The sequence below is a fragment of the Eschscholzia californica genome, unplaced genomic scaffold (genome assembly GCF_041429995.1).
Source record: "Eschscholzia californica isolate CP2 unplaced genomic scaffold, dmEscCali1.0.p SCAF_1, whole genome shotgun sequence".
Classification (NCBI taxonomy): Eukaryota; Viridiplantae; Streptophyta; class Magnoliopsida; order Ranunculales; family Papaveraceae; genus Eschscholzia; species Eschscholzia californica.
The window spans coordinates 7,783,400-7,799,134 of record NW_028238198.1 but is presented as its reverse complement, the minus strand read 5'-3'; the positions used below and the strand labels follow the sequence as shown (position 1 = coordinate 7,799,134).

Here is a 15,735-nt window from a genome sequence, read left to right as displayed (position 1 = left end):
GTGGTCTTGTTCTTCTTTGGACTAATAATATTAATATTAATATTAATTATTCGAATTGCAATTTAATTCATGCAACTATTCATGATAATAATCATCTTTTCGATTGGGATTTATTTTCTATCTATGGTCCACCTCGCATACAAGATAGACGTAACTTCTGGACTAACTTTTTGTCAACTTTATCTTCAGTTAATAACCCAGTTTGCTGTATCGGGGATATGAATGCAATTGGACATAATTCAGAAAAGCGAGGAGGATCGCAGAGTTCTCCTTTCATGAACCACTTCCAATCCTTCGTCCAACAGAGTGGGTTGATAGATCTCGGGTTCAATGGTCCTGCATTCACTTGGACAAATAATAGAGATCGACACCATCTAACCCAAGAACGGCTAGATAGAGTAATGGCATCATCGGATTGGCTTTTAACTTATCCGGATTCTGGAGTTTTTCATCTCCCTCGGTATGCAAGTGATCATGCTCCAATTCTTCTCAAGCCTAAAGTACAGGGTCAAATATTACCGACCATCCAAAGGTTTGAAAAATTTTGGACCAAACATGAAGAATACTTTGAGACTTTTTCCAACAGTTGGGATTCGGCTACAGGCTCCTTTTATGATAAGGCTCAAATGGTTAAGTCATCTTTATTACTTTGGAGTAAAAGGTCTTTTAATATCCTCCGAGATAGACTTATAGCTTTACGAAAGAGACTTCTTGATATCCAATCATTGCAGCCAACGAGTTTATCTATGATAGTAGAAAGCTCAATACAAGAGGAGATTATTCATTTGGAAGAAGTCGAAAGAATAAAATGTGAACAACGCTCTCGTCAGAAATGGGCAAATAACGGCGATAGGAATACAAGGGCATTTCACGCTTCTATGTCAATTAGAAAACAAAAGAATAGAATTCATCAATTGCGCACTCAGTCAGGTGATGTTACATCTAACGAAAGTGAAATTGCTAATGATTTAATTAGTTTCTTTCAGAATCTATTTACAGCTGAACCGGTAATCAACCGCCGATGGAAATTCTCAGTGCTTATAAAGTGATATCGCAGAAAGACTTACGCGCCATCTCCGAAATCCCAACAGCGGGGGAAATTAAAGAAGTAGTCATGAATATGGGTACTAATAAAAGTCCTAGTCCAGACGGACTACCATACTTTCAGCTCAATTGGGACAAAATAAGTAGTGAACTTATCAACTATATTCAGAATATATTTCGATCAGGTGATATTTCCGGGAAATTTTAAAAGGCCCCCTCGTTTTTGTTAAAAGGCCTCCCCGCTAAATGCGCCCCTCATTATAACCCATTTGGTTATAGGGCCCCCTCTACAAAAGAGCACCTCCTTCATCAATATTTGACCTAACGGCAAAGTTAACGCCGTTAGGTCAAACTTAACCCAAGACCAGAGATGTTGACCATGCCACATCATCATCTTCTCCGGTAGGTCGCCGGCCGGCCAAACTTCCGGCCGGCGACCTTCAATTTTTTTTTTTTTTTTTTTTTTTATTCTCTCTCTTCTCTCTCTCTCTCCAAAATTTTTTTTTTTTTTTTTTAACTCTCTCTCTCTCTAGAGATCTAGAGAGAGAGAGAGAGCAGATCCAGATCTGCTCGCAGACCCATTAGAGGTCTGCGAACAGACCTTCAAAAGGTCTGTTCGCAGACCTCTAATGGGTCTGCGAACAGACCTTCAAAGGGTCTGTTCGCAGACCCTTTGAAGGTCTGCGAACAGATCCATTGAAGGTCTGTTCGCAGACCTTCAATGGCTGCACTCTCTCTCTCTCTCTAGATCTATAGAGAGAGAGTTAAAAAAAAAAAAAAAAAAAAATTTTGGAGAGAGAGAAGAGAGAGAATAAAAAAAAAAAAAATTTGAAGGTCGCCGGCCGGAAGTTTGGCCGGCCGGCGACCTACCGGAGAAGATGATGATGTGGCAGAGAGAGAAAATGAGATGGAGGAGAGAAAATGTGGGTGAAATACACCTTTAAAGGGGTTTTTTTTCACCCATTCAAAGAGGGGGGGCCCTTTAACCAAGCTAAGTCAAAGGGTTTTTACTAAGTCAACGAAATCATGGGGAGGCCTTTTAACAAAAACGGGGAGGCCTTTTAAAATCTCCCTAAATTCTTCACTTAATTTTACTACTTTGGCCTTAATTCCAAAGGTCAAGATTCCTAGTTGCGCGTCTGACTTCAGACCAATATCACTTTGCAATTCCATCTACAAATTCATCACTAAGATTATAGCTAATCGTATTAAGCCTTTTCTCGAAGATAACATTATGTGGACCCAAAACGCTTTTGTGCCTAACAGGCAGATTTTAGATAATATTGTTATCACCCAAGAGGTCTTACACTCAATGCATAGCTCTAAGTCTAAGAGTGGTGGATTTTCCTTAAAAATGGACATGGCTAAGGCCTATGAAGTATTTGGAATTGGTTCTTCGAGCCATGGGACTTCATGGTCCCTTTCTACAACTTATCCTTCACTGTATTACCACCCCCACTTTTAATATTCAGATTAATGGTCATTTATATGGGAGTTTTAAGGGTTCTAGAGGTTTGAGGCAAGGGTGCCCCCTATCTCCCTACCTCTTCATCCTCACCTCTCAAGCCCTCTCTCTTCTTATTCACCATTATGAAACTAAATGTTTGTTTACAGGTTACAAGATTAACCCCTCCAGCCCCTCTATATCTCATCTTTTATTTGCAGATGATCTTATTATATTCGGAAAAGCATCACAAGCGAATCTAACTGCCATTCTTGAGTTTATGTCTATGTATTCGAATTTTTCAGGACAGTCGGTAAACTTCGATAAATCCTCCATCTACTTCAGCTCAGGAGTTCCAACTGCAATGAAAGAAACTTATATTAATTCTCTTCAAGCTCCTATAATGACTACCCAATCGAAATATCTAGGGGCACTTCTTTTAAAGCCGGGCAACCGTATAAAGAGCTTTGAGTGGTTACAGGAGAAATTCAAAAAAACTCTCTCGGGTTGGAAACAGAGATTGGTCTCACAAGCAGGGCGTACTGTTCTTATAAAGTCAGTTCTTAGTCCTTTATGTGTGTATCCATTCAGCTACCAAATGATTCCTAAAGGAGTCATTAATACACTAGAAAAGGAAGAGAGATCATTTTGGTGGGGACATGGAACTCATGAAAGAAAACTACATTTTATCAATTGGGATATTATTTGTAGTTCTAAAAAGTATGGTGGGTTAGGTATTCGTTCTCTCAATGAAGTCAATGAATCGTTGATAGCAAAAATGGCATGGCGGTTCTTAACAAATAAACAGGCAATTTGGGTTAAGCTTCTAAGCTCAAAATACTTAAAACATGGAGATTTCTGGACTGTAGACAAGAATTTACCTGCTTCTCCATTTTGGAGATCACTACTGCAAGTCAGAGAGACTATGAACAACAATACAATATGGATGATAGGTGATGGAACGGATACAAGGATAATGAAAGATAAATGGATACCTGAAATCACAGATCACATTCCAACATTAATTCAGGATTTACCACAGAATATTATTTGGGTCGCGGATTTGATAGACCATCAGACAAATTCATGGAAAATATCTTTATTCCAACAATATTTTACTACAGATTCCATCATAGCTATTATGAACATTACTATCCCAATTTCATACCAGAAAGACAAGTTGATATGGAAGAAAACAGAACAAGGTAAATTCTCTTCAAAGTCTTATTATTCTTCCATAAAATCAAGACCTAATCTACCTACAGAGATAAATGATTTTCCTTGGTCAAAATTTTGGAATAAGACGCATATGGATCCGAAAATACAAAATTTTATTTGGAGAATACTTCATGATGGGGTAGCCACTTTAGAAAATATTGGGATCAGAATATGCAATGTTAGCCAGATTTGCAAGATGTGTCAAGAGGGAGAAATTGAAACAGCAAAACATCTATTTGGTATGTGTCCCACATTCAAATCCTTTATATGCTCTTCGCAAGACAACAAGCTCATAGATCTAACAGATGATTATATAGATAATTTGAAACAATTACTAAATCAAGGGGAAACAGCATCTGAACAGTGGTATAAATACACTTATCTCTTGTGGCACTGGTGGAAATATCGAAATGAATCTCATTTTCAACAGTCGGATACTACTCTGGATCGAATTTGGAGTAATATTTCTCTCGACCTTCGTCGTATTCCTTCGATTGTTATTTTCCCCTCGTTTTCGAATGTTTTGCAGGAGAAAGCTTGGAAACCTCCAAACTTTGGGAGGATCAAGATTAATGTGGATGGAGCATACACCATTAGTAGAGCAGGTGCGGCGGCAGTAGCTAAGAATTGGAGAGGAGAGGTGGTGAATTCGATGACGGCGGTTTTCCATCCGATTTCAGCTTTGCACAGTGAACTAAAAAGTTTCGAATTAGGGCTTCGACTGGCGGAGAGAATGGGAATATATACATTTGATTTAGAAGGAGACTCCCTAACAATAGTTAACCTAATATCCAATGGTGCAGATTCATGCCCGTGGCGCCTTATACATGATCTCACCAAGCTGCGTGTCGAGTTAAATCAAAGGGAGGTGAACATTACTCATTGCTACAGGGAGGCCAATTACGCTCCTCATGAATTGGCAACATCAGTTTTAAACCCCTCTGTTTTCACACTTTGACATTTGGTTCTTTTATAATTGTGTTGTACTCTTGTAACTCTCATCCGTATGGATGGTTATCTATGTTATTAGCTTTTATCTCAAAAAAAAAAAAAAAAAAAAATTAACTTATCTTTTTAACTAAAAAAGATTTAAAATATGGTCTGCGACCTTTTTTTTGTCAACGTGTCTTTTTAACAAAAAAAAGATTAAAATTGGAATTGTACATAAGTCCACAAAATCTAATCTTTCTTTTTAATTGTCAGCGTGCCTCGAACCCTGACCTATAGGGTGGAAGACTAAACCTCTTACCACTCCAACCAAAGGTTGTCCACAAAATCTAACCTAATTACTAATGTGTTGTTAGGCAACGGTAAAATAAGTTACTTTTTTTGCTTATTTAAGTAGTAGAATAAAAAAGTTAATTTGATAACGTAAAAGTATCCGACTTCACTTAAGTTAAAATTTGACTTTCTTTAAAATTCATATTTTCAGTTTTGACTTTAAAGTTAAGCAACATTTCTTCAAAGGCTAGCGCTTTGGGGAAAGCTAAATAGTTTCCGTGTTGTGAAATTTTAAAGGGAATATGCAAAATTTCGAAAAGTTTCCGGGGAAACATATTTTATGGGAAATATGGTTCAAAATAAAAAAATTCTCCACCTCACCTCACCTCCCTTCACCTCACCTCTCTCTCTCTCCACCTCACCTTCTTTCTCCCTACCATTCTCTCTCCCTCTTCTCCGAATAGGTCGCCGGCCGGAAAATTTCCCGGCCGGCGACCATGAAAAAAAAAAAAATTCACTCATTCTCTCTCTCTAGAAACTCCGTCGAAGGGGTTTCCCTTCGCCGGAGTTCCGGTCTGTTGAAGAACCCCGGCGAAGGGAAACCCCTACGACGGAGTTTCTAGAGAGAGAGAGTGAGTGAAATATTTTATTTTATTTTTTCATGGTCGTCGGCCGGAAAAATTTTCGGCCAGCGACCTAATCGGAGAAGAGAGAGAGAGAATGGTAGGGAGAGAGAAGATGAGGTGGAGAAAGAGAGAGGCGAGGTGGGGGTTTTTTATTTTTCCCTCTAATTACTTACAAAATAAAATTGTCAAGCAAAATTGACCAACTTTTTACCAAGTCTTCACACCCCGGAAACTATTTAGCTTTCCCCGAAGTGCTGGCCTTCTTCCAAATATGCAAAAAATTTACTTTACCGAAAAAAATTTGTCTATTTTCGCTCCACCACCACAACAAAACTTCCACCACACTGTTGTATCACTATCACCAACTACCACCATACACGTCAACAAAAAAGAAAGAGAGAGAGAGAGAGAGAACGAGAGGTTGGTAACAAAAAATGATACTCGTCAACAAAAAAGAAAAACAAAAAACAAAAAATGATACTAATAATTAATGTGGAGCGCTAGCAGGAGGCCGTTTGCCGTGGATCTAGTAAAGAAGAATAAGAGGATGCACAAACAGGCTACAGGAGGCCATTGTGGAAGCCGGCCAGACCAAATGGAATTATCCCCTTCTTTTTGCCTATTTTACCACAGTAACAAAACCCCTTCTGAACTAGAAAAGGAAGAAAAAGAAAACATCTATGGTAAGGGGGAAAGTTACTTGGTAATTCTTTCTGCAAACCTGGCTATACAAATTGAAATGCTTTAACTTTATATGAAAATGAAAATAGAAGATCGATTCAAGGCGTGGAAATAATTTATTAAGACAGTTCTTAGAATGACATTCAATCAGTAGAGCCCCCAAACTCCTGGTATATACTGTTTTCTTGGATAACCAGAAGTAGCCCAAAACCAGACCTGTGCTGCTTTTGCTCTTTTGTGCATCAGGAAGTTAATGCATCACAGGCTCACCTATGAGAGCCACTGCCACTGGTGCACCAGGCACCACCCCAGGTCTAGCCGTCCAAGAGGATGCGGGTGCACTGGACCAGGAAGAGTTATTGGAGTACCAACTGCGGAAAATAGAGGCCCACTCCAATTGGTTGGACTATACCAAGCCGATACCAGCTGAGCACAGAAGCGTTTCAAGTGAATAGATGTTACCTTTTGGTGGGCTTACCAGAGCCAGTGGAGGATCCAGCGTTAGGAAGTCCATTCACTTGACCAGTTATTGGTCTCTGAGGTGTAGACACATTTTCTCCACTAACAGCGGTGGTAATATCATGGATGCTTGATCGCCTTCTATCTCTGTTCATAGAGTTTAAGCGAATGAAATATTTCTGAGCATGACTGGCTACTTGAGTGGGCGTCCTTGTTACCACAAAGTTACGAGATATACTCCTCCAATCGCCTTTTCCATATTTATCCAATCCAAGAAGAAATAACCTATTAATCATAAATACAGGTGTGAGAATAGTCCCACATGGGAGAAGAGCTATCTAGCAATCAAGAATATAGTGTCTAGGTCCTCTCCACTCATTGCCAATTGGTTTTGAGTTGATGACCACAAACTTAACAACAGGTATGTCAAAAACACACCAACAAAAAAGGAAAGCAGATCAGATAGAACAGAGTAATAAAGTCATGGGCTCATGGCAGAAACATCAAGCTGAGTAAGCAACTTCTTTGAAAATCGATGATAACTATAATATTCCCACTTCCAATAGACCCTCAATCAAAAAAATGAAATAGTTGTGGTTGTAGATGAAGTTTTCACGGAAAATAGAGGTGACTCAAAAAAATGTGGTTGAATTTGAGATAGGTTCAACAATGAGATGATTTTTGCTCATTTTATACTTGGAATTCCGAAGAATTCTACCATAGTTAACCGTTGTAGGATAGAGTTACCGAGAACTTTCCCGACCTTGTTTTAAGATTTTCTATATAAATTACTTGTGCGTTATCATCGAAACTTAAAATCAGTAAGCCAAAGATACTATCAACAATAAGTATACATATTCGAGACTCCACAACGCAAAAGAGAACGCTGAAGTATCATATTGTTTGCAGGACACATGTTAATTGTTTGAAGATCTGGACCAAATTTCGATGCTGACATTGCTCAACATTTTAACGAACTAGCATGTTCATAAGAAATACGGGTTTCTGGTCAATGGCATAAAATACAACGAAGAAATATGATCACCGTTCCATCCCATGTGATCGGGTCTCTTACAATAATCAAATAACTCGATGTTATATCAAATGCAGAATGAATATTGGACCAAAAATGAAGTTAGTTAGACTCTTATTGTTCTTTAATCAGTAAAGTTTAGGAAAGGATGATTGATGCTATCCGTGTAACGCCCCAAGACTTGGCAGTTATCAATATTATCCCCACTTTTGACACGAACGAGCACGGGCTTCTATCCTGGGTTAAGGTTTCACAAGTCCACCTAAAATGCCTCGATACTTATTAAGCTTTTTTTTTGTTAAAGATCGATACTTATTAAGCTTGAACTTAAACCTAATGGCCCGGCCTCGGACACCCTCTCAAGCAATGTGGGACTAAATGTTTGAAAGACAACTAAATGAAGAGTTCTTGTAAATGTTGAAGGCTAATATTATTTTAGGGTATGAGTTTACCTATGTTCTTCCTCTGTCCATGCTATTCCCTTTCGCCTCTCTTGATCCAACCTTGATGATGACTTCCCTCTTTGATTAGAATCACCCTGAAAATCTTCATCCTTTTTATTACTATCTCCAGCTTCAGTTCCATGATCAGCAGCTGAACTCTCTGGAGAAGAAAAATAACAAGGTAGAGGGATAAACCCAGAATCAATCCCATTAATATCTTCAACTAATATTTCATAATGGTTTTTTATATCTTCTGAAGTTTTTCCTGGTACTTGTGATGCAATTTTCTCCCACCTATCAATAGATTCATCAGGATGGAGAGCTAGGGCATTCTCAAAAGCTTTATCTTGTTCTCTACTCCATATTAAGTTTTCACTCTTTTCAGCCATGTCCATTTACCCCTCTTATCAAATTGTTTCAATAGCTTTTGATTGATTGATTGATTTCAAGAGTACCCAAAAGGGGGGGAAGCCAAAAAGATAGTGAAAAGAGAAACCTTGAGAATTCTAGTAATGGCTATTGAATTGAGATCTGGTTTAGGGTTTTACTGGAATGAGAGAAGATAAAAATAGGACAGACTTTGAAAGACAAACTCAAGATCAGAAAGAAAATACTTGATTTGGAGAAGAAACAAATAAATGATTTGGAAGTGGAGAAAAAGGAAAATTTTAATGATGATGAATTCTATGGAGAAGGGAAAGTAGGGTTCTTTGCTTTGGTCTTTGGACAGTATAATTAGAGGACTGGGTTGCCACTGTATATCTTCCATTTTGACACTTTTGGGTATTATTTTAGAATATTTGTTTTCTTTTTTCTGGTTCAATTAAAAAATGTGTCGCTAATGTGTTAATTATTTAGTGAATGTGTAGGGACATACTATGTCCAATACAAACTAAATTACGTGAAGTTAATCAGTAAAATGTAAAAAGTTATTTACGTTTTGTTTGATTCAATAAGATAATAGTATCACAAATAAATGATCTTTTTCGGAGAATTTCAAAAATTAGTGTATGTGAAACTGATTTGTTCAGCGAATACCAAATTTTTTGTTTATTTGGACTTTTATCTCTTTCTTTTTTGTTAATATTAGACTTATTGTGGTTATTAAGTTACATAGTTTGGACCTTTCATAAAAAATGATGTGGGTTCCTAATCACCCCAAGTGGGAGGTTTTTAGAACAAGCTTAATGGGGAAGAGGTGTTTCTTCCACTCATACCATTAAGATTTGTCTTACCATCAGGACAGTAGATGGGGCAGTGTGGGTCTCGCACCCGCACTAGACCCCCCACCACAGAGGGCCTATCTTTTTTTTAGTCTTTTACTGTAACCTATGTTGCATATATTCAGTTGGAGGTTGGAACAAAAACAATAGACAAACATTAGCATAGTCAATCGCCTCTTTTGATCATGTATGAGAGATCATGTTCTCGAGTATCATAGTTGGTGATTTTCATCTAAGTTTTTTAGTTAGTTTTTTCTTTTCTTATGTGCCGACAAAGCATCATTAAAAAAGAGAGTTGACCCTTCAATCAGAGTTATTGATTTATTTGTTCTGTCCAAAATCAAGATTAAATTTTGATAGTCTTGTCATTTTAATACCATTAAGTTGGCATGGATGAAAAAATAGTCAACTCCCTCACCCTCAATATGACATGGCATGTTGTATTTGAGGATAAGAAATTTGCTTTTCTATTGCCAGGGCAGTTTCCCAAATCACAAACTCTGCCCATTTTCACTATTCTTCTCCTGAGCCAAATTTGCAGTCAATGTTTAATCTTTTTCAATGCCATCCAGAGAAGAACAATAGGAATAAACAAATAGATACCCAAAACCTAGATTAAAGGCAAAGCTCTCCTAATCAACAAATCTAGTCTCTAACTTGCAACCAATTGTACCACCCACTAATGAAACTAAAACAATTTTCGAAATATCGTAGATAATTAGGTTAGTCAGATAGATCGGAATTCAAATCATCTTTATTCTTATTATAATCTTAGAAGAAGTACTTAATTGATGATGTGTACTAGTACAATTTTAAAAGAAGTCTAAATCAAATGACATTCATCAAGCCTTCTTAAACATAATCTTGAATGGTGTATCATCTGTCAAAGCTAAACGTCTAATTCCATCTTTACCAATATAAATCCCTACTTCCTTGCATATAACCTTGCAGAAATTGCACAAACCAGGGCAAAATACAAGCTTATAATCCTTCTCTCCATCTTTCTCAATCTTAAACCAATTGCTCAATGTTCCCGGACCTGGGCTACCTGCAACCCCGTCTGTCGTAATAAAATATTTTCCTACTGATTCGTCGTAAGGTGCTAGTCGCAATACCTGCGATTGTACACAGATAGACATAGCCGATAACTTGATATTGTGGTCGGCTGATAGACTAATCAGTTTCTTTTTCGGATCAACGGGGGTAAATGTCAATGGACGACCAAATGAAACTTCGCTTCGCGCTTGGATAACCTCCATCGGACATTGTGTGCCATTTAACTTCCGACCTTGTGTTAGTCCACCACCGCGACCACGAAAGACAGGCAATATGTAGTACTTTTTGTCCGATCTAAGGTAATCTCCGTCTATGTCACGAACAACATTTGACTTTGAATCGGCAGATACAAGCGAGTATTTGGTTACGAAACTAAAGAGGGAAAGAAGGATGAGAAAAACTGAAACCGTCTTCATTGAAAATGGAAAGAAAAGTAATCGAATTAGTATAAGTAAAAGATATGAAGCTTGCTTCCCATTTTATACTAGTACAATTAGAGGTAGTATTTATTAGGTTTGAGATTAGATGATGGAAGGCATGACGTTGGAGGGTTTCATGTCTACAAAAGTATTTGATTATTTTTAGTGCTATGAATGCCTCACATTTTGGCGGGTCAGACGGCCGACCCGCTTACCCAAGTGCTAGATCTTTTAGGAAATAAGGTACTACTCCTTATTTGGCAAGTGGGTTTGAAGGTTAATTTTACCTACTAATAGCCATGATTATATTAATAGACATGATTATTAGATGATTAACATCGTGGGGTTATGATTGAAGGTTAATTTTACCTACTAATAAAAAAGGTGTGGAAATCTGAAGTATTTGGAATAAGAAGATAATCAAGATTTAGGTAGTCAACCATTAAACATGTGGGGGAGTCAATGAAAGTGGGCGGGTTCCAAGAACAAGTTAAGTGGGAAGAGAAACTTCCTTTCACTCTTATCATTAAGTTGGGGATGGGTGCTTTCGGGCATGAAGCTTTGGTTGGGGGCATAAATAAAGTTTTGGTTGGGGCAGTCTCTTAAATAATTGAAATTTGTTGTAAAGCAATCTCACATTGGTGGGAGACAGGAGTGTGGTGCTCCTCTTAAGAGGTTAAGCACCCGTGCTTAGTGAGGCCTTTTAAAACCGTGAGGCCCAGGTGTGCCAAAGCGAACAATATCACTAACAGTCCGGAAGGCTGGTCCGCACCATCCTATAACACGTTATCATCACGATTCGTTCTACTATGATGTGGCTTTGGAGGGTGTGTTGTAAAGCAATCCCACATTGGTGGGAGACAGGAGTGTGGTGCTCCTCTTAAGAGGTTAAGCACCCTTCCCTAGTGAGGCCTGGAGTGTGGTGCTCCTCTTAAGCACCCTTCCCTAGTGAGGCCTTTTAAAACCGTGAAGCCCAGGTGTGCCAAAGCGGACAGTATCACTAGCAGCCCGGAAGGCTGGTCCGCACCATCCTATAACAAAACCAATATCTCCCTGGTAGCCCAGTTTGGTAAATGGATCTACTCCGCCATGCAGAGTCTCATATTTGACCTCAAAGAAGTACAAATCCAAGAATATTGAATTTGGGTATAAATAAATAAGTTTCTGCCAATTTTAGGTCATTTAATTTCGTCGAGCTTTAGACCAGCAGTAATTCGACAGTTATCGTGTTTATCACATTGTATCGATGTATGAATGTCTTTGTAATGACCATTGTAGTCAATATTCAAAAAAAAAAATATCAATATCTTAGCGTAATAATTTTACTTCTTTGCCTTGTCATTTTTATTGGTATGTCATGCTGATAATGGTCTCGAATCAGGTTTCAGAAGTTTTTTTTTTTGCCCAAACTCGTGAGGTCCGATACATTTGAATAGACAATTTGGACTGATTTTGGAATCATTTGAGACAAATGATTCTAGTTTATACGAGGCAGATACACAAGACTAGTTCCAGGCCTTCATACGAAGGAGTGATGATACCACTGATTGCTTTCACCTTATTACGTAAACATCTCAAGGAAACAGTAACTTGCTAAGAGCCTTGTTGACTAATAACCAAACTCAAACCAGGCATAAGATTCAATATACTTTATTACTTTTCGTATAAAAAGTTACCAACCAGTTGGAGTTGCTAGAAAAGATGAAGGCCAACAAGATCAATAACACACTTTTTTTTCATAATTATCACAATCCTATAAGGAAGGTTCAAAAGGGTGGTTACAAATCAATATAAATCACTAAATAACATGGACAAGACACTCAAGAACAACATACAAATCCAGCTAACAAGAGACCTGGGAAACTTACCTGTTTTTACAGTTCCTCCTCTTACTCCAAGACCGGCCATTTTACCAGTTCTTGCTTCGAATACTCTTCCTAGATAACCGATTGTTCGATTCTCTCAGAGAAACAAATCTACTACAGTAGGTGGTCCAGACAAACAACCTGTGAAAGTCACTCTGCAGTATTCAGGAAACAGCAATCCCGCCTCGTCACAACCCACCTCAGTTACATTAGGGCATGATCTAACGTCGAGATATACGAGAGATTTACATGAGCTAATAATACTCGATACCCCAGAAACTGTAATCTTTGGACAACTATTGATTCTCAAAACCTTCAAATTTGACTTAAACCCTGTGTTTCCTAACTCTAGGAAAGCCATATCAGTCACCTCTTCACAGCATCCAATATCAAGGGATTCTAAGTTTCTGCAGTGAGAAAATATGCAGATTAAAGAAACATCGGAGATATTCAAACACCAATCCATTCTCAAGCACTTTAGGTTTCCATTACATAAGATTGCCAAAGACTTGATTGATTCGTCGGAGATTTTTCTGCAGCCACCAATGACAAGAGTTTCGAGGTTCTTGCATGACTTACCCAAAGAATATATTGAATCGTCTCCTACTCTGTCACAATCCAACAATTTTAAGGTCCTAAGAGAAGAACATGATTTCGATATACTCAATATCCCAGTATCACCAATATTACAGCACTTACTGAGATCCAAAATTTTTATTTGGCGACATTTATCGACTAGAGTTGCTAGACCTGAGTCAGTTATCTTGAAGCATCCTTCTAATCCCAACTCTTCAAGATTGGGGCAATGCTTAGAAAGGGCTTCGAATAATCCATCGGTGATGAATCTGCAACCCACAAGATTTAAAATTCTCAAGTTATGGCAGCCTTCGGCTATGGCTGTTAATCCTTTGTCAGTTAGCTTTCTGCAGTAGGATACGTCTAATGACCTTAGCGATGAGAGTCCAACTCCAAGTGATATAATTCCCTTATCTGTAATACCTGTGAAGCCAAGAAATTTCAATTTTGAAATGGAATGTAAACAATATTAGATGATTAATAGAACAAAATCAAATGTTTCGAAAATATCGAATAGGAAGAAAATGTACAATTACTGTTAAGGAATAATCCATACAAAAATGCTGGGTTCGCAAAATTTTCTCAACAGTAATTGACACAGGTCATCTCACCGTTGCTTTTACTATTTTCGTGATCTAAAGACACATCACAAACTTAGCTATGTCCCAATACATAAGAAACATATCTAATCCTTCGGCACTAGGTCGATTATTAACTTGTCTAATTAGCAAATAAGCGAGCCTTATCAATGAGATACAATTGTTTTGTTATGACTTTTGAAATCATATTTTGTCAAACGAATAAAATTTCGCTTATGGGTCTTCTCACCGTCTATGAAATTAAATGATACTCTTATTGAAAACATCCTTTTACTTCACTCGACTGATAAATAGGAAAATTAATATAACAACAGAAGATAAAGTGACTTTATGCTTATCCTACCAAATGAAAAAAAATCATGACACCCAATGACATAATGTGGCACCAACCAAAAGATCATGACAACTAACTTACCTCGTACCTACCTCTATTTGGCCTAATTAAAAAAACCAGAAGGCTTACTTTCAAATGAATTCTTTTAGTCAGTCCAACCAGAATTATGGAAACCTAATCCTTATTTCCTACTTGAAAATTGCTTATAATCAAGCACCACCTAATAATGAACCATATCATTTTTATTTCGCAACAAACATAGAGTTCATCAGTTTGTTGACCTAAAGCCAAAAAGCTTCACTAGAATTAATCTTTAAGGCTTCATTTGAGGATAAGGTTAGAATGACGAACTTGTCGACATTATTATACACCCTCGGTTTATCTCACGATTTCAAAGATTTCATCTTTAGAGGTTTATGAACATGAAACATTTGAAGTTGGGGGGAAATGGCTGGGTTCTCTTTTCAATATCAATTCAGAAAATTGAACATCAAACTGATTAGAGAACAATCATAAACTACCGAAGATATCCCCCAAAATGCTTAATCCTCATCAAACTACTACCAAATTTCATACTAAAAATTTGAAAACACAAAAGGGGTACTACTCTAAATAAGCATTAGAATGAACATTTCTCCGTTGAGGGCATTTGGGGATAAACTTAACATGCAATTACACAAAGAGAATACAACTAAAAACTTCAAAATTAGTGTAAAATTCCGTTAATTTAAAAGCTAAAATTGGAAAATTCTTCAGTTGATTTGAGAATTTAGTATAGAATTCAACTAAGAAAAGCAAGAAATTGGAGCTAAATAGTTCAATTAAGAGGGGATAAAAATCGAACCTTTACAGTTCTGAAGATTAAGAATTTGTAAGAAACGAAAGCCAGAGGCAACAACGGAGAGATCGGAATCAGTAACACCAGGATAGAAAGAACGAGAGATTGATTGAGAGAGATCTAATTCGATAAGACCAGAGAATCTAGAAGTCATTTTTCTAAGCATGAAAGGACCAGCACGAGCACAGAGCTTTCTTCTCTCTGTACTTTGTAAATGTAACCATCGTTTACAAACTAATCCAAACCCATCTTTATCTTTATCGTTTTGTAATTTGGATAGAATTGCTCGAAGTTCGTCGTCTGTTAGGGCTTCGTTAATTGAAACCCTAATTTCATCTGTGGTTGTTGATGGTTCTTTTTCCATTGAAGATGACCTTAGAGAGTTTTAGACTACTGATCTCTTTCTCTCTCTAGCTCTTACCTGGCCATAGGAAGACTCTCTCTCTCTCTCTCTCTCTAGAAAAGGGCAACTCCTTCAAAATTCTTATAAATTAAAATGGAGGACTACTTTTGACGTGACATTGCAACGATATCCTCTCCCTTACTGATGTCACTCGCCGATAGTAATTAGGTTATAGGCGCCCCCATTATTACTATAAGAGATACCCAGATTGGCTCAGATACTAAAAAGTCATTACCGAGATATTTGATTTGAT

At 37.6% G+C, this 15,735-nt stretch overlaps 4 protein-coding genes across 4 annotated transcripts; 1 reads left to right on the top strand and 3 right to left on the bottom strand.

The window, feature by feature from the left end:
* The first annotated feature begins 218 nt into the window (after positions 1-218).
* On the top strand, positions 219-1,049 carry LOC147563761 (uncharacterized). The gene has a single exon (XM_086658669.1). It carries the CDS (start codon positions 219-221, stop codon positions 1,047-1,049), a length of 831 nt encoding a protein of 276 aa, XP_086514795.1.
* Positions 1,050-6,237: 5,188 nt separating this feature from the next.
* On the bottom strand, positions 6,238-8,936 carry LOC147563760 (transcription factor SRM1-like). Its single transcript, XM_086640407.1, has 2 exons — positions 8,179-8,936; positions 6,238-6,978 (listed from the first exon to the last, which is right to left on the bottom strand). The coding sequence occupies exons 1-2, from the start codon at positions 8,562-8,564 to the stop codon at positions 6,693-6,695; spliced, it is 672 nt and encodes a 223-aa protein (XP_086496533.1). The 5' UTR covers positions 8,565-8,936; the 3' UTR covers positions 6,238-6,692.
* Positions 8,937-10,126: 1,190 nt separating this feature from the next.
* On the bottom strand, positions 10,127-10,929 carry LOC147563759 (miraculin-like). The gene has a single exon (XM_086640394.1). The coding sequence runs from the start codon at positions 10,862-10,864 to the stop codon at positions 10,235-10,237; it is 630 nt and encodes a 209-aa protein (XP_086496520.1). The 5' UTR covers positions 10,865-10,929; the 3' UTR covers positions 10,127-10,234.
* A 1,655-nt stretch (positions 10,930-12,584) lies between these two features.
* LOC147563758 (RNI-like superfamily protein) lies at positions 12,585-15,583 on the bottom strand. Its single transcript, XM_086640367.1, has 2 exons — positions 15,086-15,583; positions 12,585-13,731 (listed from the first exon to the last, which is right to left on the bottom strand). The coding sequence occupies exons 1-2, from the start codon at positions 15,441-15,443 to the stop codon at positions 12,830-12,832; spliced, it is 1,260 nt and encodes a 419-aa protein (XP_086496493.1). The 5' UTR covers positions 15,444-15,583; the 3' UTR covers positions 12,585-12,829.
* Between the last annotated feature and the right edge of the window lie 152 nt (positions 15,584-15,735).

What these genes read in the sequence shown, in the direction of transcription:
- LOC147563758 (XM_086640367.1), bottom strand. Translation starts at nt 15,443, where the DNA reads ATGGAAAAAGAACCATCAACAACCACAGATGAAATTAGGGTTTCAATT. An exon ending in TAATCTTCAGAACTGTAAAG is followed by an intron (nt 13,732 to 15,085) that starts GTTCGATTTTTA and finishes TTGGCTTCACAG; the next exon opens with GTATTACAGATAAGGGAATT.
- LOC147563761 (XM_086658669.1), top strand. Translation starts at nt 219, where the DNA reads ATGAATGCAATTGGACATAATTCAGAAAAGCGAGGAGGATCGCAGAGT.
- LOC147563759 (XM_086640394.1), bottom strand. Translation starts at nt 10,864, where the DNA reads ATGAAGACGGTTTCAGTTTTTCTCATCCTTCTTTCCCTCTTTAGTTTC.
- LOC147563760 (XM_086640407.1), bottom strand. Translation starts at nt 8,564, where the DNA reads ATGGACATGGCTGAAAAGAGTGAAAACTTAATATGGAGTAGAGAACAA. An exon ending in TGGACAGAGGAAGAACATAG is followed by an intron (nt 6,979 to 8,178) that starts GTAAACTCATAC and finishes TATGATTAATAG; the next exon opens with GTTATTTCTTCTTGGATTGG.